Source organism: Solea senegalensis, linkage group LG9 (assembly GCF_019176455.1).
Source record: "Solea senegalensis isolate Sse05_10M linkage group LG9, IFAPA_SoseM_1, whole genome shotgun sequence".
Classification (NCBI taxonomy): domain Eukaryota; kingdom Metazoa; phylum Chordata; class Actinopteri; order Pleuronectiformes; family Soleidae; genus Solea; species Solea senegalensis.
In genome coordinates, this window is record NC_058029.1 from 20,145,798 (window position 1) to 20,169,537 (window position 23,740).

Below are 23,740 nucleotides of genomic sequence, written 5' to 3' on the forward strand. Positions count from 1 at the left end.
GCAGCATAGACAGGTCTTTGGCACAGCTTATGGAAACCCGCAAATGACATAAATAATAAAGTTGTACTTTTTACAGTGAAGCCTAACAAGTCTGAGGTACTACATAATGCAGCAGTAAAAATAAGCATTAAAAACACATTTGTTGTTGTCCCCAGTGACTTTGTTCCAGGCTACATACAAATGTTTTTTATTGATTTTGTTGTGTTCTTGTGATTATTGTTTTACTTCTCAGAGCCTTTTTGAAGAAGCAGCAGCAGCTGAGTGCTCTGAGAGTGATGCAGAGGAACTGTGCTGCTTACCTCAAACTCAGGAACTGGCAGTGGTGGCGTCTGTTCACTAAGGTACCGTCGACATATACATGAAATATAAATGAAATATACATTGCACATATCTCCAACACTGTTGATTTTATTGCTCTATTTTATCATCTTAGTTAGAGTTTGTATGATTGACAGTAAAAATATAGAAATAATGTTATAAGTAATATAGAATGACAGATGCAGACCCCAGCTAACATTGGACAAAACTGATAGCTGAAGCATTTGGTTTTAGAAACTTTTAATATGTTTGAAATATCCATGGCAATGGGAATGAAAAATTACAGTACCCCACTTCATGAAATGAAATCATGAATGTGAACGTAATGGTGAATGTCTTTTACATCAACCTCTGTTTAATGCTTGTTGTGGTTCATCCAGGTGAAGCCCCTGCTGCAGGTGACCCGGCAGGATGAGGAGATCCAGGTAAGGGAAGCTGAAATCCTGAAGGCGAAGGACACACTAACCCGAGTGGAGCAGGACTACACCGAGCTGGATAAGAAATATGCTCAGGTAAACCAGCCTCCATTTTGTTCTGAGGGATCTCCGTCCATGTTCCATCAACACTGAATTCCATTTGCTCCGACTTTGCTGTGAAACAGCTGATAACTTATCACTCCTCTGCCTCCTCTTTCCGTCATGTTCTAGCTGATCGAGGAGAAGGCAGTGCTGGCTGACCAGCTGCAGGCAGAGGCAGAGCTGTTTGCAGAGGCGGAGGACATGAGAGCCAAGCTGGCCAGTCGGAAACAGGAACTGGAGGAAGTGCTAGGTGAACTAGAGGCTCGATTGGAAGAGGAGGAGGAGAGGGGTGTGCAGCTAACCAATGAGAAGAAGAAGATGCAGCAGAATGTTCAGGTCTGTATGGATACACAGTTTTTTATGCATTAGTTGGCTATTTATACAACAATGAAGTGACAATATTTTGCTGTCATAGTCTGCCCCTGTCCTGATATGCTAATTACATCACTCAGGACCTGGAGGAGCAGTTAGAGGAGGAAGAAAGTGCCCGACAGCGCCTCCTGCTGGAGAAAGTTACCTTGGAGACTAAAGTGAAGAGTCTGGAAACTGACCTGCTGACTGCAGTGGAGCATAGAGACCGATTCAGCAAGGTGGACTCAACATTGCTTTATCACAACAGTCTCTGATAACATATTTATTTTTCTGTTTCTTAACTGCATATATATAATATGTTTTTGAGCAGGAGAAGAAACAGTTGGAGGAGCGTCTGAGTGAGGTCACCGACCAGCTAACTGAGGAAGAGGAGAAAACCAAAAGTCTGAACAAACTCAAAAACAAACAGGATGCTGTCATTGCTGACTTAGAGGGTAACTGTCCCAATGTCAGGCTAGTGGTAAAAATACAACTAACTGTTTGTGAAGGTTGTCAGTCATTTAAGTCACTATATTTTCAGGCCTATATCTACACTCTTTAAGCTACAAGTAATTGCTTCTTCTCTGTTGTCTTTTTGAGGTGCAAGATCACCCTGCCAGCTTTTAGCTTTTCATGTATATTATCTTACATTACGCAAGTAAGAGTGAAATATGGAATATAGAAAGCAAGTAATATGTCATATTGTGTATTTATCGTTTGAATTCCTGTAACTATATCTAACTTGAAATGCTGTGATCTGATCGTAAGTCACTTCATCACTGTGTGCAGAGCGTCTAAAGCGTGAAGAGCAGGGTCGCTTGGAGCAGGAGAAGTGGAAGAGGAGAATGGAGACCGAGTCGGTTGACGCCCAGGAGCAGCTGTCAGACCTTGGCATGCTGACTGCTGAGCTAAGGGCCAGTCTGTCTCAGAAGGAAAAAGAAATCACCACCTTACAGGCCAGGTGAGATACAGAAGGACCTAAACTAGACAGAATAACATACAAAATTGCAGTTTTTTTCAGATTTCCCCTAACACTATCTGATTTCTTTTCTCAATCTGTGCTTCTGTCAGGTTGGAGGAAGAGGGTGCTCATCGTGCTGAAGCTCAGAGATCACTGAGGGAGGCCATGTCCCAGGTGTCTGAGCTAAAGGAGGAAGTGGACAATGAGCGAGGGATGAGGGAAAGGGCGGAGAAGCAGAGACGTGACCTGGGGGAGGAATTGGAGGCTTTACGAACTGAGTTGGAAGACACTTTAGACACCACAGCTGCCCAGCAGGAGCTAAGGTAAATGATAAATGTCAAAAATTCAAATTCAAATGGTCATATTTTGCGTTTGTTGTCAGATCAAGTCTGAAAAAGTAAAAGACATGGTCAGCCTTACTCCTCTTAAATCTCTACAGGTCTCGTCGAGAGACAGAGTTAGGTGATCTCCAGCGACGTGTTGAAGAGGAGACCCGCCGCCATGAGGCCCAGCTGTCAGAGCTCAGAATCAAACACAGTGCTGCCATAGACAACCTCCAGGAGCAGCTTGACAACAGCAAGAGGGTAGGAGAATCACACACTTGTGCCCAGAAACACTTACAGTACATGCATTAACGTATACACTGACTCACCTTCTGTTGTTGCTGTTGTCTTTCAGGCACGTCAGTCTCTGGAGAAGTCAAAGGCACTGATGGAGGAGGAGACGCAGAATTTGACTGCTGAGCTCAAGAGTCTTCAAACGGGCCGCACAGAGAGCGAGCGAGGTCGCAAGAGGGCTGAGGGTCAGCTGCAGGAGCTTGGCGCCCGTCTGGCACAAGCTGACAGAGAGAAGGAGGAGAGAGAGGAACGAATGCACAAGCTGCAGGTGCAAAAGGAGCTGATTTTGAACCATAACTTATCAATAGGTTTAATCTGTCTACAGATTTCTGTATTGCTGTGAAGGGGTCCCTCTTTTTTTCTGTTGATACATGATTTTTTTCTTTCTCTTTCAGTGTGAGATTGAGTCTCTCACTGGCAATTTGTCCTCCATTGACACCAAATCCCTTCGTCTCTCGAAAGAGGTCAACAGCCTGGAGAATCAGCTGCATGATACAAAGGTAAAAAACTGAAAGAAAAACAGGCATCAGGAATAGGTCTGGTGTGATGTTAGGCTTTGACACTTTCCATAGTTGAATTAAGGACATCCGTTTTTGTATGTATTGAATTAAGGAACAGGCTGCAATCTTGACTCATACACTGACTGACACACATGTTTTTTCTCTCTCTCTCAGGAGCTGCTTCAGGATGAAACTCGTCAGAAGATGGCCCTGGCCACCAGGGTGCGAGCACTGGAGGAGGAGAAGAATGGACTGATGGAGAGACTTGAGGAGGAGGAGGAAAGAGCCAAAGAGTTGGCCCGACAGATCCAAACTCACACCCAGCAGGTAGATCAGAGAGACACACAGATCTGTTGCTCTAGAGCAATGTCCACAAAAGTGAAAGATTAAAATGGCCCATGCTAAATCACAAAAACACATAAAACACATACAGTAGGTGTGTACACACAAATATCAATCCACTCTGCTCCCTTTTGCAGCTGTCTGAGGTTCGTAAGCAGTCGGAGGAGGTGACCACTGCAGTGGAAGCTGGGGAAGAGATGCGCAGGAAACTTCAGAGAGAACTGGACAGTGCCATCCAGAGGGAGCAACAGAAAGAGGAAGAGAAGGAGCGAGTGGAGAGGCAGAGGGAACGTCTGAGGGAGGAAATAGAGGACATGACACTGGCCTTGCAGAGGGAGAGGCAGAACTGCATGGCCCTGGAGAAGAGGCAGAAGAAGTTTGACCAGGTTAGAAACTTGTTGGTTTGCTGCAAAAATCTAACTGAGTTGATATTATTGAAATGTTTCTCTTTGACCTCTAACTTTACCTCCTTCACTTTGTCCTTCAGTGTTTGGCAGAGGAGAAGTCAGTGAGTGCTCGACTGGCAGAAGAGAAGGACAGAGCAGAAGCTGACAGCCGAGAGAAGGAGACAAGACATCTGGCGCTGTCCCGAGCCCTGCAGGTAAACTATTCAAGAGATAGAAGAAAGTGTGTTATGTGTCTGTGATTGCGGTGATAAATCTTCTGTGTTTCTGTATGTAGGAGGTCCAGGATCAGAAGGAAGAGCTAGAGAGGGCAAACAAACAACTACGTGCAGAAATGGAGCAACTTGTGAACCAGCAGGATGATGTCGGCAAGAACGTAAGTATCTTCCTTTTGGGACGTTTTATTTGATTATTTTATGTCACAGTCCTCAGGTATTTACCCACTCTTATCTTTTTTTGGACTAGGTTCATGAGTTGGAGCGGACTCGGCGGTCATTGGAAACAGAGGTGCAGAGCCTGAGAGTTCAGACACAGGAGCTTGATGAGGAACTGGGTGAGGCAGAGAACTCCAGGCTGAGGCTGGAGGTCACCCTACAGGCACTCAAAGCCCAGTTTGAGAGGGAGATCAGCAACAGCGAGGAGAAGGGAGAGGAGAAGAGGAGGGCACTCAGCAAACAGGTCGAGAGGGGAAAGAGAAAGCAAAATATAGAAGATGCTGCTGCTGCTCCTTTCTCCAAATTACGTCAAAAATGTTTGTCCTTCATTGTATGTTAGGTGAGGGAGTTGGAGATCCAGCTGGAGGAGGAGAGGAGTCAGCGGTCTCAGGCTGTGTCCTCCAGGAAGCAGCTGGAGGCAGATCTGGAGGAAGCCCAGGCCCAGGTGGACACGTCCAGCCGTGGCAAAGAGGAAGCTATGAAGCAGCTACGACGGCTGCAGGTTAAACAATTAAGCATTTATTTTTTCTACTCGTCAGTGTGGCGTCTTTTTTAATATTCAACATATATAAAATTTTTAACATTTGATGTATCACAGGGTCAAATGAAGGAAGTTCTTCGCGAGCTCGATGAGTCCAAGTTAACTCGGGAGGAGGTGGTCTCCCAATCCAAAGACAGCGATAAGAAAATCCAGTCTCTGGAGGCAGAAGTCCTTCAACTCACAGAGGTGTGTGTACGCACAAGCGTGTGTGTGTGTGTGCCATACTGGGCCATGTCAATAGAGACATCATGTCATAATACAATATTGTTAGATTTGTTCATTAAACACATGTTGCTGTCTGCATCAATTATTCTGTGTAGGAGCTGGCAGTATCGGAGAGACAGAAGAGGCAGGCTCAGCAGGAAAGAGACGAGTTGGCTGATGAGATGGTCAACAGCAGTACTGGAAAGTTAGTATCTCTCTACTGCCGTTATTTTGTGTCATTTAGTGTGTTGGTGCTCGAGTTGCTGTAACTAGAATTGTATGTTTGGTCAGAACTGCATTGAGTGAAGAGAAGCGGAGGTTAGACGCTCGAGTCAGTCAGCTGGAAGAGGAGCTGGAGGAGGAGCAGACGAACTCTGAACTGCTGGCAGAGAGACAAAGGAAGATGACTCTACAGGTGCTGTAGATAAAACTACACTCACGCACGCTCACACACACAGAGTGCCACCATTCTCTGTTTCCTCTGTATTCACATACACCCACGCAATCACACATCATCGTTCCTTTCTCATCTGGCTCCAGGTGGAGACGCTGACCGTGCAGCTGCAGGGGGAGAGGACTTTGGCGCAAAAGGCGGAGGCAGCTCGGGACCACCTGGAGAAGCAGAACAAGGAGCTGAAGGCGCGGCTGGGAGAGATGGAGGGAGCAGTGAGGGGCAAACATAGGCTCAGCGTCGCCGCCTTGGAGGCCAAGATCGAGTCAATGGAGGAGCAACTGGAGCAGGAGAGACAGTGAGAGAAACAAACAAACTACACAGAGGGATATTTTAAAACATACAGTAAATAAAAAGTGCAATGAAGAAAAAATAGGGAAGAATTTTGATACATCATTTTACACATAATGGTTTTCTTTATGTTGAATTACATGACTGAATGAATGTACCAAGTCAATTTGACAGTTAATACTTATTAACTCCCTGCATCCTCACAAATACATAAAGATAAAATATTATGTAGAGTGAGCTCAAGTCCCATGTCCTTTTTATCACTGTATAGGTGATAAAAAGGACTTCCCATTCAAACGACACCTGGGATATGTTTCCACAATAAACTATAAAGCAGATTTTTTTTTCATTCATCAGTAGGAGCTGTCAAAAGAACTGGCAAATGTTTTATTACAGTTGTTGTGTAATAATTGCTCGATGCAACAGGTTGCTTATTGTGGCTCTTTGCATCTTTAAGGGAACGAGCCATTGCCAACAAACTGGTACGAAAAACAGAGAAGAAACTGAAAGAGGTGATGATGCAGGCAGAGGACGAGAGGAGACATGCAGACCAATACAGAGAACAGGTAAGAAAATTAACATTAACTGGAGCCTAAAGTAAGCTGATGTATAGCACTTATGCAGTATAAGCATGAACTAGCCTACATCAGCAACTGTCTCCGCTGTAATTGTGCCCCAGGGCACAGAGAGTGCTGAAAAAATCATCCTAAATGAGTGACTCATTCAAATGAATCCAACTTAATCCTAATCCTGCTCTGTCATCTGTGTATTATTGGGAAGGTAGAGCATATTTAGGTCTGAAAAAATAAATCCCTCAACCAGAGCGAGACAGTGACTTTCCTTCCTAAACCTCATCTGTGATTGTCTGCCAGATTTAATCTGTTTCCTGATCCCCATCAGTCCTGTTCCCAGACTAATCTCCCTTTTTATACACTTTGACTTTTCTGCCTTCTTGTGTCTCTTTTTCCTTCAATCTCATGTGTCACCCCGACTTCTGCAACACACTTATTGCACCTCTTCTCCTCCACCTCTCCCCACCTCTCTTCTCTGTCCCCTCCTCTCCAGCTGGATAAGTCGATGGTTCGACTGAAGCAACTGAAGAGGCAGCTGGAGGAAGTGGAAGAGGAGAATTCACGTTCCAATGCCCAGAAGAGGAAGCTGCAGAGAGAGCTGGAGGAGATCACTGACAACAGTCAGACCATGACGCGAGAGATCAGCTCCCTGCGCAACCAGCTCAGGTAACCATATGTCTGTGTGTGTGTGTTTGTTAGTGTGTGCATGTATATTTGTGTTTGTGACATCATTTGTGGTTTTTATTTTCCCTTTTTTTAACTCCTCATTAACATGATATGGTTTGTTTTGCTTTGTTCTTTTGTTGTATCCGTTTATGTCCATCTAACTTTGACTCACTGTCCATCTGTCTGCGTCACACCAACACTCAGCGTCCCTGAATGGAGACCAGATAAGTAGGTCATCATGTGTGTTTTTTTTCTGTTTATTTTTATTTTTTTGTTACATTTTGTGTTGTGTGTTTCATCTGTTATTATTTAACTTTTTGTATGTTTTGGGAAACATGCTAATTTGCTGTCTTGGTTACAGTCATGTTTCAGGTTGATACCACTCTGTCTGTACTGTACTGTAAATATGAAGCCACAAACAAAGGCTGGTTAACTTAGCATAGCAGTAACAGCCTGGTTCAGTCCAAAGGTAACAAAATCGAGCAACTCTAAAGTTCACAGATTGACATCTTGTTTAATTTAATTAAAACTTCGAGTAAAGTCAAAGTGCTAAGGCAATAAACATACTGGTACATAGTCCTCAATACAGGATAACTTAAAACATAATTCATAGATAAACTTATTAAATCATTTCAGAAGCATTTGTTTTTGGCCGGATTAAAGATACTGGAGAATGGTGAAAGAATTATGAAAATAAAGTTGGTAGACTGCATTTTCAGAAACAAAATAGTAGTTTGAAAGCAGTTTTCTAAAAAAAAAAAAGAAAAGAAAAGAAAAACACTGTCCAAAGTGGGGTGTTTATTTCACATTGTGCTCATTTGGCTCACAGCAGGACATAGGACAGCAGAGTAACTGTATCTATCTTATCCAGGCGTGTTCCATTGCCCCTGGCGTTGCGTGGACGCAGAGCGTTGGTTGATGACTTCTCGCTGGAGAATTCTGACTCAGAAGATCCTCCAGCCTCTCCGACTCCCTCCTCTGGACTCTCAGGAACCTTAACTCCCTCTTCTGATCACAGTCTGGACCCTCCACCGCCCTACAGTGTCAACAACACTGAGTGACACAGACTCAGTCAAACACATAACGTATGCACACACTCACATACACAAGTCATACAGGATGCATACATCAGACGTTCTAACTCTTAACTCTAAAAAAACAACCTCTGACCTATAGATCTCGCCTAGTTTTTGTTTTTTGGAACAAGTACAAAAGACATGTAAAAATGAGATTTTGCAAGGCGGCAAATGGAATTAGTTTTTATTTTGTAAGCTGTGACATAAAAAGCAACTTAAAAGACTGGACATTTTTACCTAACACTGCATCTTTGTAATGCACTTCTGAGAAACTAAACTACATCTCCCAGAACGCCACGGGGAAAGTGAAACATTACCAGCTAATTTCCTGATGCTGTATAGTAAGAGCAGAAAACATGAGATTATGGTGATCGTGTCTTTTACATTAGGAGGTATTTGAAAATGAAGCCATGTTTAAGCCGTTGATGAGGATTGAAAAATATACTCACAAAGGGCTGCTGGGGAATGAAAATACTTCTGAAAGGTGTAAGACAATCTATATTAATGTTACATGTAAGAGCCAACAGGAGAAATCAAATATAGACATTCAAAGAGAGAACTTCACATTTGTGACATCTTAAGTCAACTTACTTTTAAAAACAAACAAACATGAAAGTTAGATTAATCTGGCAATTGAGGAGAGATAGTATTTAGTCAAGCTTGAATGAATATGTTCATTCAAGAAAACTGAGCAACATCACACTAGGTTCAGTGTTTTCACGTCACATTGGTCACAATTTTAGCACATTTTGACGATAAAATGCAGTTTAATATCAATGCAGTTGCACTCGCTGTGCTAAGGTCGGGTTAAATGATAAATCTTTTTCCTATAGATTAGAATCAGTATGTTGTTAGGCAATGCAGTAGTTGTATTAGATAGTTTCTTTAAATGAAAGCCTAAATATTGCTTCAGAAATTTGAATTTGTATAATTTATATGAAATATGACCTTAAGTTATTGATCATTTGTTTCCTTTGGGAGGAGAACATTGGTTTGATTGTGTCCGCTCCTGTTGGCACTGATGTCAGCCTGGGCCAGGTTACAGTGTGTTACGTTACATGTCGGAAAACTTAAAAGTTTAAATCGGCGTCACAGGCTCATCGAGTCATTGAGAAGTATGATCGCAGCCACAGATACATAACTACTACTGTGCTCATTTGTTTAATATAAAGTAAACCATTTAGTGACAATTGAGTGACAATTTCTAGACTGATAGACATTACATTTTATTCTGACAAGCATCTTGCACATTGTTATTTTTATGGATTAACTGTAAATCATTGATCAGACCAATGGTGGGCGTATGGATGAGAAAAAGGGACTTACATTTCTAGTAAAGGAAAAATAGTTATAGAATAGAGTGGAGTGGAGACTGGTTAATTCTTCTGCTATCATCCTGTGACTACTGGATTATTTATTTTGAAGAATTAACTCACTCTCTGCTCACAGTCCAGTGTAGAAGATGGTAGAATAAGTGAGCTCGAGATTTGTAGTATTAGATCAAAGTAACAATGGAGGCACTGAGAAATGAATGTTTATGAAGCAAGAATAACAAAGTCTATAGCTATCAGAGCTCAGAAGAGCAAACACCAAACACATGGAGTCAATGATGACCCTGCAGTGAACTGACAATAATTTAGTGATTCCTGGTTTAAAAGATGTATTTCTTTTAAGGTAAAACAATAATAACATTTGTTGAATTAATTAACAGGTCATTTCTTTGGAAAAGTTCAACATTCTTGGAAAAACGCTCACTGACCCATAGTCAGATGAGCAGATCGATTGCCACTTAAATGTACTGTAAATATGTAGCTGCAGCCAGTTAGCTTAGCGCAAAGCCTTGAAACAGGTGCAAGAAACTCTCCTGGTCCTGTCCAAATCACCTCTAAAGCTCACTGATTTACACTTAAATCTATTGTTCCATCAAGACACTTGTGTAATGTCTTTTTCTTAGCCAGCATCAGCAAGCAAAGACTTCAGGGATTCACTTCTCTAGACACATCAGTTATTTGGTATAAATTAGCTTGTGACAAAAACAGTTAATTCTATTCTATTCTATTCTATTCTATTCTATATTTGATTATAAATTAGAGAGGCTTTTCTTGGTGCTTTAACTGACTGGAACTGAAAGATTAAGAATGTGTTTCTAAACTTTACAAAATGTGTTTGTGGAATGGGCCCTTTGTTTTCACAGCAGCCATTGTGACACGTTTTGACGGGAAAAAGCACATGTGTTACAGATCACATTAACAGTGGCTCTGTTCAGTCCGTAGAGTGTAACCGTGAACCCGTGTGCACCCTGAAACCGAGGAAGCTAAATGGAACTCAGCCACCATTAATTTGATTATTTACACCTGTGATTTTCCAACTGTGATCTGTCAAAATGGCTGCTGTGCACATGGTTCTCCGTTCTGAATGTTGTTTTCCTGGATAAACTGTATGTGTATACTTTACTGCAGTGGAGTAATGATCCTTTCGGTGTTTATGGATGATGACTTGTAGGAATAGCACAGACAGTAGTTTTCTGTAATTAGGGTTGTCATTAATTCCCTATTTTCTTCCTTCTGTACGTAACAGGTTTATATTGCACTGACAAAAGTAGACCGCTGAGTGAGGACAGTAATCTACAGGCCCGACGTCCCATGTTCTTCAACGTGTGTATGTGTATCCATACTTCCAGCTTCTTATTTTTTGCCATACCAGAGTCAAAATAATTCACGGTTAGTGACAGATGAAGAAAGATCAGACGAGTTGGATCAAGAGAGAGTTTGACTACTGATGTATTAAACACCCTTTTTATGGGTTTGATTTTTTTTTTTTCTTTTTCTGAATGTACAATTATTTTATTTTAGAAATATGCAAAGGATTTTGTTTGAAGCCGTGTCTTTTTTTAAGATATTGTGTAAATGCTGCACTTTACACATTACCAGTGAGGACAAACACTGTCAGTACACGTCTGCTTTGTGGGGTTTTCTTTTATCATATAAAGAGATAGCATTAAGCCAAATGAGTTGACATTGTGATGCGGTGTGTCACTCTGAACATTCACCGAAATGTTGTAATCTCTAAATGTCATATCAGCGTCTATATGTGGCGATTCTGTTGATGCCGTCATAGACCAAAATCTGATGACACGTGGATTGATCTGCTGGAATGAGAACAGATTGATTCTGTTCACCTGTAGCAAGAGACGAGGCCGGTGCTTCTCTGAGGTGTTATTTTTCTCTCTGTGTTTGTTTATGGCTACTGTGGAACTTGAAACATTTTGGAAACATATTTTATTGTTTTAGTCATTTTTGTTAATGATGCTGTAATTATTAAACATCTGACTGGGGTTAACTTTAATGAATGTCGTTGGTTTTGATTGAGTGTGTGCGTGTGTGTGTTTGCGCTTTTTGGACAAAGGCTCACAAACTATAGACAAAAAAGTGTTTTTACGAAGTATTTATCAAATTGATTCCCATTATAGATATTTTTACACCACTTAAACAACAATATTTCACACGCGAATATACACAAACAACTCGAATATCAGTTACAACCCTAAACATGGACATGCCAACGTCTCTGTGCACAAATGAGGGCAATTCATTTCAGGCTGATCATAATAACGAGTTATATTTTAATGTCAGAACAACATTGTTATTGTTATTCATTTTAATACATTATTTAATTATTAGTTGCTGACACAGCTTTAAATATGTTGGTGATAGTAACAGCTGATGTAGCACAGTTATTAGTTTGGACTTGGGAACATGAATGACCTCAGTGAAACAATAAACTTAGTAGTTTAAACACGTTGCTGCATCACTGTTAAAAACATATTGTGAAATCACAGTATAGGCTGTAAGGTGTAAGAATCTGCAAACTGATAAAAAGGAAAAAACAACATTAAACGTTAAGGCAGACAAAAATATACATGGGATATTTTTTTGTAAATTGTAATAATCTCATTTATGTTTACGTATTTTTGGTCTTTACTGTGAGGTTATTGCTTTAGATTTAACCAAAAGCATAAAGTAATGTAGGTTGTACATTAAAACACCTGCTGATCTCTGTCAAAATAACTCATGAGTACCTCCAAAGATCCAAGATGAAAAAGCAGTGAATCCTCCAGAGGAAAGTTGGATCATGACTAATGTTACTCAGGTAAAGATGCTCTGCTCTGGTTGTTGCTCATTCACAGACTTGACGATGACACATTCTTAGCAGTCAGGTGACGTCCTCTCTTTGAGGATATCAGGAAACAGCCAGTCATCCTCATGTGGTGGCGTTGGTATTGGACGATGGTCAGGTTTAGAAGGAGGGGCACAGAATGACTGAGCAACTCCCTCAAAAGGTGTCAAATGTGGATTATTTTCACAGTTTACCTGCATACAGTGAATAGGTTGCTCAGGTTGTTGGTATGTGGGCAGGTGTGACATGTTGTAGTGACAGCTGATTGGCATGGGGAGCTGGTTTTGTGTGACATCTGAATCTTGAGATAATCTAAAATGGTTGAATTGGGTCGATTCATGGTCTTCCTGACAGCTATGTGTATATTCACAGCTCTGGTAGTGTAGGTCCTCCATCCCCGATGTGTTGCTGCACATACTTTGTGTGAAGCCATCTGACTGGTTTTCCACACTGACCTCTTGACCCACATCATCTTGGCACGCGCAGATACTTTGAAAAGCTCCCACGTCCAGGCTGCCTCCGATGTCCTTGTTGCCAATGCTGAATAAATCCATTATGTCTGCCCACGGACTCTCTGCAATGTCAATGATGCTCTTCTGAGACTGTGTGCAGGTCGAGATGTCTGTGAACATTTGGATGGAGAAGTCGCAAGAGTCAAGAGACAACGGAGACAGCTCTGGAGAGCAGGCAGGTGACTGGACCAAGCTTGAGTTCTGTAGAGCAGTTTGTGTGTTATCTGGGAGGTTGTTGATTGACTCCAGTGGACTTTCATCAGTGAAATAGTCAGTATGAAAGTCATCTGCCCTGTGGTAATAGTCTGTCCCTTCTGGAGCGCTAACAGATGGGAATTCATCCAGTTTATGTTTTCCACTCTCCTCCTTCTTTCTTTTGTTGGCCTGGTTGACTGTTTTAGAGGTGCTGCTGTTGGGCTGGGATTTTAGAGGCTGCTTCTGAAGTTCTGGCGAGTCTGGATGATTCTCTTCACCGACCTCAGTTTGTTGTGAGTCAACAGAGGCGTCAGTTCTAGACTCTGAGATGTCACCTGCTACTACGTGAACACTGCATCTCTCTGGATCTTGTAACAGGCCACTCTGTAACGGGCCTGCAGCTGCTTCCTCCTGTGAGGTTAAGGTTTTCTCTTCATCCTTAAAATAAAGAGCTGATGCTAGTCGGTGGTTTGCCGCCTCTATATCTGCAAATTTTCTGTTGGGAGAGAAAGACATGATGTTGTTGAATCACTAGTAGTTTTCAAAATAATGTACGAGAAAGTCATGAAACTCATGTGCCCTTGAAGCAAAAATTGTCATTTTAGTGTAATACATAAAGGGATGCATGCAGGATTATTTTTTATCCAGGTGTATTGATGCTGCTGATGTCACCACCGGTTGCCTAGCAACTTCATAGTGCTGTATTTTGTTGACAGAGCCAGGCTAGTTCCTTTTTCCAGACAAGATAATCAGTCAAATTCAAATTCACCATGAAGACACACAGGTGGTATTAGCTTTTATTTTACTCTCGGCATGAAATAAATAAATAAATGTAGTGTTTATTTTTAAGGGAGAACTGATGAAGAGTTTGGGAACCACTGCCTCGACAACTGTTAGTTTGACTGTAGTTTCTGTGATGACCCTCCTCACCTCTGGATCATGTTGTGCAGAAAGCGCCGATGGTTGACCTGCCGCTTGGACGGTCGGTTCTTTCGTGGTTTCTGCAGGGTCCTCATCATGTGACCCGCTGCTGAGGTTACAAAAGTGTAGAGGTCACGACCCCAAGGGACCCCTTGCTCCAACCCAGGCTCCAGAGTAACAGAGACAGACGGTCGCATGGTTGCTGAGGGAGAAATGGTCTGAGATGAAGAAAATAGTTTTCAAGAAAAAAGATCATGTCTGATTTAAAGAGAATTCTTCCCATTTGCATCAGTTCTTGCAGAAAAACAATACTCATGTGCCACAGCTCCTCCCTCACTCACTTCTTGCTCCACCAATGCTGTTGCTGGCAGATCTTTGCCAGCACCACACCAGCCTCCACCTTTCTAGATCATTCAGGCACAAAAGTCTAATTGTTTCTCTTGGGGTCATTCTCGGACATTAAGATCCCTCTTTGGATTACTGTGCTGCTTGGTCAAACCAGGGCAGAGCCATCAGCACTAAACCTAACTACATTAGTATGATAGGAGGTACTTTTTAAATTCAATTCTTAAATCGTGTGATGGTACAGGCGCAGAGACACGGTAGACACATAAGAAACAACTATTCATCATACTGTAATAGGGTTGGACGTATTCCACTCTGCTCAAACACAACGTGTCAGTCCACACTGTCCCTGTATCACACAGAGGCTCTTTTGTGGTGTTAGAAATGTGATAAAAGCAATAAGATTTACTTCTGATTTAACGCATATTGACTCTTTTACATAAATTACATTTATTTCACAGCTGCTTCTTGACCAGCAGATTCAATCAATAAACAGCTATAACATAAAAGCCATTCACACTACATGACTAATATTTATTTATTTATTTACCAATACAAAGAGTAAGACACAGACAGCAGCTGCTTTATATATATATACATATATATATATGTATATATATATATTTCTTAAATAAAAAACACGTCAGAAAAAGCATCCTTACCGTTCTCCTCCTGAGGCTGCTGCTGGTATGATCCCACACACTGTGCTGTTTGATTGTTGGTGTCTGCCTGTGCTTGTGTTCTGAGTTCGAGCGCACAAATGAAGTCAAGTGACATAAGCGCTCAATGCAAACGCACAAATTCTCTTCTTTCTTTTTTTTTACGCCCAGCAGAATGAATGGAATCCAGTTTGACCAATTGATAGTGGAAGAGGAAGCGAGACCCGATGAGAGGCTCTGAAAAGAAGCAATTATCTGACAAGTCAACCACTGGTGGAGCCGCGGGCACACGTCTCCATTGTGTGTCAAACCAAAGGCAGCTTGTTAAACACTGGGAGACACAAATGCATCAGTTGAGGCAGTTAACAAGCTCTTAATTGATCAGCTTAATCTCTGGCCCTAATTATCACATTCTCAGAGGGAAGAGCTAAGATGGTTGCTAGTGGCTTTAATTGACCTTTTCAATTCAATAGTTTACCTTCCAAGTACAGAATTTTACATATCTATGGCTGCAGGTGGGTGGATGGGCCTTTTCTCACAAATGACAGCGCCAAGAAAGGGGAAACATAAAAAAAGAGAAAGATTTACAATCCTTTCTTGATTTACAATCCCATTTGTCAATGAATTGTAAAACGAATAAATAAATAAATAATTTAATATTTTGTTTTGTTTGTGAGAGACTGCTACATAAATACAGTTAAAACACTTTTCTCATTTTCTCACTTATGATTGAACTCTTTTAAAGGAAATTATTGTTTTATGTTGCACATCATGTTTCATGCTCCATTTTAGTCTCACTATTTTCTTTGTTCTTTTTATTACTCTATAATTGGGTTTTGTTCAAATTGTATATTTTTATGTTTCCAACATTTTAAATGTAATTTTGTTTTTATGAAAAGCACATTGAGTTGCCCTTTTGTATGAAATGTGCTGTACAAATGCAACCAATGAATGTGCTTTTAATGTGTTGTTATGGTTTTTGTAACCTTATTAATATTCTATATATCTACAACACAGCACAGCTATTTGGAATGGCATCTTATTTCATGTATAATTGGTTTACAGTAGTAATGGTTTACCCCCAGATACCAGATATACTTTGTTTTTAATCTGTTTTTTGTTAATTGAAGATCCAGTGTGTAAAATTTAGATGACACTGAAGATGAAATAATTATATGTATTATTCATTACCCCAGAATGAGCTTTTTATATTTATATCAGGAGCTTGTGGAGGCTGTCATGTTGGACAACCATATTTTTTCAGTGGCCAACAATGGACAAACTAAACATATTTAGAGTGTTGATGCTGACTGAAGGCTACATAGATTCCCCAACACACTTAAGGGAAGGGTGAGGTGAGGGATTTTCACCTGCAACATGTAACTTCACCAATAAATGTTACTAAATTGTTCACACTGTGCCTTTAAACTTAATTTTTGACACATTTCAGCCTCTTTAAATACAGAAACGTTGACTTATTGCCTTATTGTGATAAAATGAAGCCTGTGAATCTCACAGCACAAGCGTGGTCGCAGGAGTGGCATCTATTTATAGTGACACCACGTGTGTTTCTGTGCAAAGAGCTGCATTCAGAAAGAGTGCAGCTTTCTGGTGTCGTCTTGACGTCAACACTTCACTCAGCTGGACTGTGGTAAGTTACATTTACTGTCCCGCAGAGACATGAGGACAATTTACTCAAGTGACTTTCATTTACAGGACGTGGTGTAGTAAATGGCACTGTGTCATAAATCCCATGTATTCAGTCGGCTCATTGACTACAAATTGAGCTCCATTGCTTGTGTACATACAGGCCTTTAATTTAGCTTATGTGCACACAAATTCAACATAATAATTGGCTGTCAAACTGTAGGTTATTGCTGTGTTGGTTTCTTCTTTATCATTCCTTACATGTGCCGTTTTCTCAGATTCCTCTCCAGAGTGCTGATAAAGGACTTATCACACATTTCCTACAACAGTGGCAGAACTTTGACCTGCTGAGAAAACCTCAGCTACCTCACCTCATTTCATCCACATTGGCAAAGAGAACCAATCAGAAAACATCTTGTGTTTCTTTGGTCTTGGAAATTAAAGGAGAGGGTGAGGAAAGCCATGCTGACAGGTAGGTTTGAATACCATTTTGTGGCCCCCATTCACCAAACCACCAAGTTTATATGTTATTTTTGTTGAATATCAGTTTTATGTGAACATTTATTTCTAAAGCTTCCGCTTATTTAAAAGTGTTGAAATTAATAACTCTCTCTGGTCAGGTTTCTCATCATGAACCGGACATGGGCTTTGTTCAAGGCTCACCCGTACATCAGTAACGTCCTGGGATACACAACTCTGTTTGCCTCAGCTGATGTGATACAGCAGAGTGTGCTGGGAGGCAAACACACTGCTGGGTCCACATCAGAGGGTTCAACTGGCATCGACTGGTGTCAGACGGCTCGAGTGGCAACTGTCGGCTTCTGTTTCCATGCCAACTTCAACTATCAGTGGCTCAGGTGGCTGGAGAGGACGCTCCCGGGGGGCGGAGTCAAGGCAGTGACAGGGAAAGTTGTGGTGGATCAACTGGTGGCAGCACCACTCACCATCAGTGCCTTTTATATCGGTGAGTGTGTTACAATCACACATGCAAATGTGGCTGTGTTTGAGTCTTTGTTAGTATCTGTAACTTTAGATTAGATAACAACTTTATTTTTATGGACTTTTTGGTGTAAAATTGTATTAAATATGTGACCTGTTTTACAAAAATATTCTTTGATGGTGGTTTTAATCAAATTTATTGGTGATTTCAATCATGTTCTTCTCATTTTTAGATGTTTTTTGCCTCAGCTGATGTGTCACTGTCAGCAGGTACAGCTGATTGTCACCATAGTAATGTGGCTCTCACTATAAAGAAGATGGAATTAGCTAATGGGCTGGATGGCTATCTTTAAATTCAATTTACAATAAGTCAGTGTTTCTTTTTGTGAAGTGATCTGACAGCAAAATGAAGACTGGTCAAACACAACAGGCCTACTCTAATGGGTTTTCTCTTCTTGAAAAATCTACATAAAATTTAAAACAAGTTTTAACGATACACCCCCAAACAGGTTTAAGTTTACTTGAAAACAAGAAGGACCCACTTGAAGATTGGAGACAGAAATTCTGGACATCTTACAAGGTAAATGACCAAGTTGAAAATGATCCTTTGTTAAGAACAATACCTGGTGTATGTTACTGATATGTAATCTATCTGTCTATCTGTCTATCTATCTATCTATCTATCTATCTATCTATCTATCTATCTATCTATCTATCTCTAGACTGGAGTAGTATATTGGTCAACAATGCAGGTGAGATATGCGTTTATTTACTTTACTGCTGCACACTTGTACATACAGTATGTACCTACAGTGCATGCACAAATGTAAAGTGACAGATTCCCATTTTTTTTATCTCTTGCATCATTTCAGGCAGTGAACTTTGCTCTGGTTCCCCCTGTGGCACGGACAGCGTTTCTCGGAGGCATTGCGCTGACTTTCACAATCTTCTTGTGCCACCTCAGACAGAAGGACAGCCACAAACTTGAATGAACCAAGGATCCTCAACAAAAAATATATATGACATTAGATTTGGTTTGTTAAAGGACACAGTTTGGTTGCAGAGTCAGTAGATTTCATTAAAATGTGGCGAAATTCTGATAAAGGTCACAGTGTCAGCAGATGATCTCATCCCTGGATTTTTGTTGGTTCTCTGTCTTATTTCAACTTCTCCTGTAAGAAAGATCCACACAATGTATATCATGATGTATGATGACCAACCAAAGAGCTATCAGATATTATTTTTGTGTCACTCTTTCAGTCATACTGGACTATGTTTGTTGTTGTCACACATTGTTAAATTAAAGAATCAAAAAATCTATTGTTTACATATAATCTATTTCTGAGTATTTTTTGTCAAATTAAATCATGTAAATAACTAATTTGTCTATATAACTAATCCATGCTTTGCGGTTTTAGTTCAGAGAAAAACTTTTATTAAATTGTGTATTATACAGTTGTATTTCTTACAAACTGAAAATCTTTTGCACATGATCTGTCATTTCCTTCAGGGAGCTCATTTGGTCTTCATGTATTTATATGTATATTGTATAATAATGTATCATTTAGTATTAGCAGGGACGATGTTATGTTTTAGTTAACCTTGTACTGTATATGCAATATCTGCTAAACAAAATGCCCAACCCAACTACAGAGCAAATACGTTTAGAAAATGTTAAATATTACAATCATATGAATGGTAAGCATTCTCAGAGGCCTAATCAATTGTCTCAGTGCAAACAACAGTGTAAATGCACAAATTAAACAAAAATAATCGTTTTAACGATCAGTCACATCGATCTCTCCTGTTGTTTCCACCAGTAGGGGCGCCATGCTAAATCCTCACAGGTGTTATGACTTTGGCCTGCAGGAAGCGCGTGCTCAGTAGCCAATCAGAAACGCGAGATGTCACAGCATTGTTTATCGCGAGACCTCAACTCTTCCTTTTCCCTTTTCGCTCCAGTCCAAGATGGTAGGTGCCGCTAGTAGAAATTTTCAAACACGATAACCTCAGTATCCACGATCATCCTCTGAATTAAAACAGCCTATGTTGTTAACGACAATCGTTAGCGTCTCTAAACATCTATTGCTTCAATGTTCATTCATTATTTCGTGCTATTTAAGCTTGTAATCAACATTAGCTTACCCTCCCTGGTGCCGACATTAGCGCTGTGGCCGCTTCAGTCCTTAAAGACAAGAAATGTGACCTAGTTGTGTTTTTCGAATGCGGGATACTACATTTAATCACGGTCTATGTCATTTTTAAGTCAACTTGATTTATTTTAAATTCAAATGTGTCCGCTGAGCAGCATATGTATGCTATGCTATTTGTAATAGCAGTTAGCATCGGCGTATCAACGTGTAAACCAGTGCTTTCGAGTGCTTGTTTTCAGTGGCAATGTACAGTATGCCAGTACTTGCATTATATCTGATCGGCGTCAGACTATCATGTATAATATCTACACTAATGTGCCCTCGGTTAAGAAATTATGAAAACGCTTAATATGGAGCTCTTATGATCTGCTTTCTTATTAGTAGTTGTTGATTGTGTTAACATTCTTCTGTTAACTTTTAAAGGGAGTTGACATCAGGCACAACAAGGACCGTAAGGTGCACAGGAAGGAGCCAAAGAGCCAGGATATCTATCTGAGGCTTCTGGTCAAGGTAAGTCACATGTTCCAGTCAGTAGCGATTATGTTTATGTTCAATAAAAGTAGTGTTTTGTTTGTGTTCTAACCACCCTGCTGGTTTCTTACAGTTGTACAGGTTTCTGTCCCGCCGCACCAATGCTCCCTTCAACAAGGTCGTCCTGAGAAGACTCTTCATGAGCAGGACTAACAGGCCACCCATCTCTATCTCTCGCCTGGTTAGTCCTACTACCCTCATCTTGTTCACCTCATGCTGGGGACACAAGTTTTTTTTGCACTATTGACAGTTGGGCACTAGTTGGGGACACTTGGCACAAATCTGTTTGTGTGAGGGATAAAGACTTGAATTGGCAAATGTGGGAAGGTGACAGACCTGACCTCAATCACAGTCATATCAAACATGATAGAATTTTTGAGCCTAGTCTCATTCAGTGCTGATGACTGAACCAAATGCATTTTACCGAAGGCCAATGGAAAAAAAGCAGGTGTGATACAAGAAATAGCGTCTGAAGACAACAGGAAGTAGTAGTGGGAATATCAAAAATATTCTTCTGGTAGGCATGGTCGCTCTTGTGAGTTTGCGGTGATTCATTTGACAAATCATGTAGTCTGTGATCCATAGTGCAGTCCTCAGTCTGTGATCCTCAGTCATTAAAAAAAATCTGTTAAAGCCAGTTTGATAGTGTGTAATCCAAGTCTTTTCTAAATTTGTAGCAATTTACTGTGTCATTGTAATGCAGCTTCAGATGAGGTCCCAGTTTATTGTTCTCACTCTAGTGTTAGTGCTGCAGCCATTTGAATTCAGTAGTTTGCAACGTTCAGATGTACTCGTTGCATCCCTTGTTTGGTCCCGGTGTAACAGTCCACCTTTGCTTTTCAGTTTCAAAGCCAATTTCATTTGTTGAGGCTTATCTGGCAAGTTGATTTTGTAGTCTTGCAGCATCCAAGGCATCATTTGACCCTGCATTAAAATGAGCTCTGAGTTTATTTGTAATAAAGAGCACTGCTTTCTGCTCAGCTACTTAATGACTAATCCCCAAATTTTGTTATCTAGGGTTTAAAGGTTTAAGCAGTACTATTAGTGTTTTTTTAGTCTTTTGATTTCCCCAGAACAAATTAATGTGACTATTTAATTTTGAAGGAAATGTAAATTGTGGATGAAACTGAAATCACAATGGATTGTTACATCGCCATCTGTAACTAACCGTTGTATGTCTTTCACTGATTGCTATTGGTGTAATTTGACTCTGATTTTCCCAGATTCGTAAGATGAAGTTAGCTGGCCGTGAAAACCAAACTGCTGTGGTTGTTGGAACAGTCACTGATGATGTCAGGATTCAGGATATCCCCAAGCTTAAGGTAAATGATCTTTGTTTGGTGTTGTTTCCTCTCCAAAAGTGAGTAGGCTCTTAACACTGCATTGTTGTTGGAAATTATAAACAAAGGTCTGTGTTGTCCCACAGATCTGCGCTCTGAAGGTAACTGCTGGTGCCCGCAGAAGAATCCTGAAGTCAGGTGGTCAGGTGATGACTTTTGATCAGCTGGCTCTGGCTTCTCCCAAAGGACAGGGCACAGTACTGCTGTCAGGTAACATTTTTTTTTATCAATAATGCACGGCCATCAATTACTAGATATAATTGTAGTCCTACAGTGATCAGTTAAGCATTACAGTAATAGGTTTCACTCTTACACTTTAATTGTTGGCAAGTGTCAAAGTTTGTCACCAAAAAAAATTGCCACTAGGTCATTAGGGTTCGAGCAACAAGGTTGCAAGAACCCTATTGAAACTGGAAGGATTATTTGACAATTGTAATATTACTATGAAATGTTTGGTCATTACATGAGTTTCCATTTTCTGTGTTAATACTATGTTTGCCCATTCATGTTTTTTCTTCCATGAGACCAGATGCACAAATATTCAAAATGTTATGCAAAATGACATACCAGAATTGAAACATTTCTGTTCAATCTCAGTGTTTCATTATAACAGTGGAGTGAAACTCATTCTTTCATCTGCACTTAAGTTATAAGCATACAAATAAGTTGACATGTTAAAGAGACTTTAACTAATGAATGGAAGCATTTGTATGCCATTTACAAAATCTTTCTTTCTCTAATATCCAGGACCCCGTAAAGCCAGAGAGGTGTACAGGCACTTTGGAAAAGCCACCGGTACCCCTCATAGCCACACCAAGTATGTGTACAGTTGATGTGTTAGTAGTGTAGTATATTTGCCTAAGGCTGCCTCAGCAATAGATAAAGTTGCTCCAGTACTTTGATCTTTGTGATGTTGGACTACCTCATAGGTCAGGGCAGAAGATAAGGCTTTCTTATGGAAGTGACGGTACAATTGGTTGATAAGACAATTTTGTATCATGATTAAACTATGGTCTCCAGGATTGTGACATTACCATAATAATATGGGTCTATTTACAATTAGTTTGTCATTCATTTGAAAGAACAGGTTGTTTTTTGCCCACTGTTGCTCCAAAGAACAGTCACAGACCAATCTGCAAACATTTTAGTGTTCATAACTGATCCTTAAAATCAATTCAGTGGTGAAGTGTGTTGGGTAGGTTTTGTGGTGATGTTAGGCAGCATTGGTCGGAATCAAAATGTTCTATACATTACCTCTGCCAAGGAGGCTGTTTTTGGACACATGCCGGAGAGCACTTTTATTGAAAAGGGAATTTTTTTTATAGATTTTAGTCTTAGTCTGGATTCAAAACAAAAACAGTTTTTAGCCTTACTGGAAAGGAGTCTAATAACACTGGACCTTGGCAGAGTTTGCACTTTAATTGTTCACGCCAATGGTTATCAAACTTTTCATACCAAATTCCACCTGAGAAAATATTGCCAATGTTAAAATACAGTGGTTTAAATAGGTCGAACAAAGTCGGCTATGGACTTCTCACAGGAGGCAGATTCATTCCCAATAAGATAATTTGCTCTGATCTTCCTCATATACTTCCGACATAGTATGGGTGTAGTGAAATTAGATTAAGATGGAGGGAGGGATAAGATGACGCTACTTATTTTATTTAATTGTCTACACCATATGATCACATAACCTGGTATATACAGTAGAACAATAGTTCTGATTTTCCTCCAAGTACCACCAGAGGAAGCTATCATAGTTTGAGAACCGTAGCTCTAGTCTTATATAGTATAATTTTGTGTGTGATGCCATCATCTTAAACAAACCCTCTTTCTGTTTTCCAGGCCCTATATCCGCTCCAAGGGCAGGAAGTTTGAGAGGGCTCGTGGTCGCAGATCCAGCTGTGGTTACAAGAACTAGTGTCGTTCTGTTTTTCATGCAATCTGATACAAATAAAAGATTGGCTGTACAAAATGAGTGTCTCTCCTTTTTTATTAGACAGTTATTAACGGAATGTGACATGTCATTGTTTACATATATGTATTTCCTCTCCACATTAATGAGCCTAGCAGAGG

The 23,740-nt window shown here is 40.4% G+C and overlaps 4 protein-coding genes across 12 annotated transcripts in view; 3 read left to right on the plus strand and 1 right to left on the minus strand.

Annotated features, from left to right (window-relative positions):
• Positions 1–11,591, plus strand: part of myh14 (myosin, heavy chain 14, non-muscle) — a 28,617-nt gene extending 17,026 nt beyond the window's left edge. For 7 of the 9 annotated variants that reach the window (XM_044033295.1, XM_044033297.1, XM_044033302.1 and 4 more), the window contains 24 exons: positions 233–341; positions 699–830; positions 966–1,172; positions 1,289–1,426; positions 1,519–1,642; positions 1,977–2,148; positions 2,259–2,471; positions 2,588–2,732; positions 2,827–3,033; positions 3,161–3,265; positions 3,440–3,592; positions 3,745–3,993; positions 4,095–4,208; positions 4,289–4,387; positions 4,477–4,689; positions 4,786–4,947; positions 5,044–5,172; positions 5,307–5,395; positions 5,482–5,605; positions 5,731–5,939; positions 6,390–6,498; positions 6,998–7,170; positions 7,375–7,398; positions 8,042–11,591. In XM_044033295.1, coding sequence (XP_043889230.1) covers positions 233–341; positions 699–830; positions 966–1,172; positions 1,289–1,426; positions 1,519–1,642; positions 1,977–2,148; positions 2,259–2,471; positions 2,588–2,732; positions 2,827–3,033; positions 3,161–3,265; positions 3,440–3,592; positions 3,745–3,993; positions 4,095–4,208; positions 4,289–4,387; positions 4,477–4,689; positions 4,786–4,947; positions 5,044–5,172; positions 5,307–5,395; positions 5,482–5,605; positions 5,731–5,939; positions 6,390–6,498; positions 6,998–7,170; positions 7,375–7,398; positions 8,042–8,231 — 3,589 coding nt within the window. In that variant the 3' untranslated portion in view covers positions 8,232–11,591. The remainder of the gene's footprint in view (positions 1–232; positions 342–698; positions 831–965; positions 1,173–1,288; positions 1,427–1,518; positions 1,643–1,976; positions 2,149–2,258; positions 2,472–2,587; positions 2,733–2,826; positions 3,034–3,160; positions 3,266–3,439; positions 3,593–3,744; positions 3,994–4,094; positions 4,209–4,288; positions 4,388–4,476; positions 4,690–4,785; positions 4,948–5,043; positions 5,173–5,306; positions 5,396–5,481; positions 5,606–5,730; positions 5,940–6,389; positions 6,499–6,997; positions 7,171–7,374; positions 7,399–8,041) is intronic. The other 2 variants (XM_044033296.1, XM_044033298.1) reach the window with 2 other exon arrangements.
• An 84-nt stretch (positions 11,592–11,675) lies between these two features.
• Positions 11,676–14,114, minus strand: LOC122774213. The gene is made up of 2 exons (XM_044033305.1): positions 14,060–14,114; positions 11,676–13,625 (listed from the first exon to the last, which is right to left on the minus strand). The coding sequence occupies exons 1-2, from the start codon at positions 14,068–14,070 to the stop codon at positions 12,452–12,454; spliced, it is 1,185 nt and encodes a 394-aa protein (XP_043889240.1). The 5' UTR covers positions 14,071–14,114; the 3' UTR covers positions 11,676–12,451.
• A 2,529-nt stretch (positions 14,115–16,643) lies between these two features.
• si:ch211-120k19.1 (uncharacterized protein LOC563199 homolog) lies at positions 16,644–18,968 on the plus strand. Its single transcript, XM_044034668.1, has 6 exons — positions 16,644–16,705; positions 16,980–17,173; positions 17,322–17,665; positions 18,150–18,220; positions 18,363–18,392; positions 18,513–18,968. Exons 3-6 carry the CDS (start codon positions 17,332–17,334, stop codon positions 18,630–18,632), a joined length of 555 nt encoding a protein of 184 aa, XP_043890603.1. The 5' UTR covers positions 16,644–16,705; positions 16,980–17,173; positions 17,322–17,331; the 3' UTR covers positions 18,633–18,968.
• A 571-nt stretch (positions 18,969–19,539) lies between these two features.
• rpl18 (ribosomal protein L18) lies at positions 19,540–23,639 on the plus strand. Its single transcript, XM_044035051.1, has 7 exons — positions 19,540–19,611; positions 20,217–20,303; positions 20,398–20,505; positions 21,548–21,646; positions 21,751–21,874; positions 22,412–22,481; positions 23,510–23,639. The coding sequence occupies exons 1-7, from the start codon at positions 19,609–19,611 to the stop codon at positions 23,583–23,585; spliced, it is 567 nt and encodes a 188-aa protein (XP_043890986.1). The 5' UTR covers positions 19,540–19,608; the 3' UTR covers positions 23,586–23,639.
• Positions 23,640–23,740: the final 101 nt, after the last annotated feature.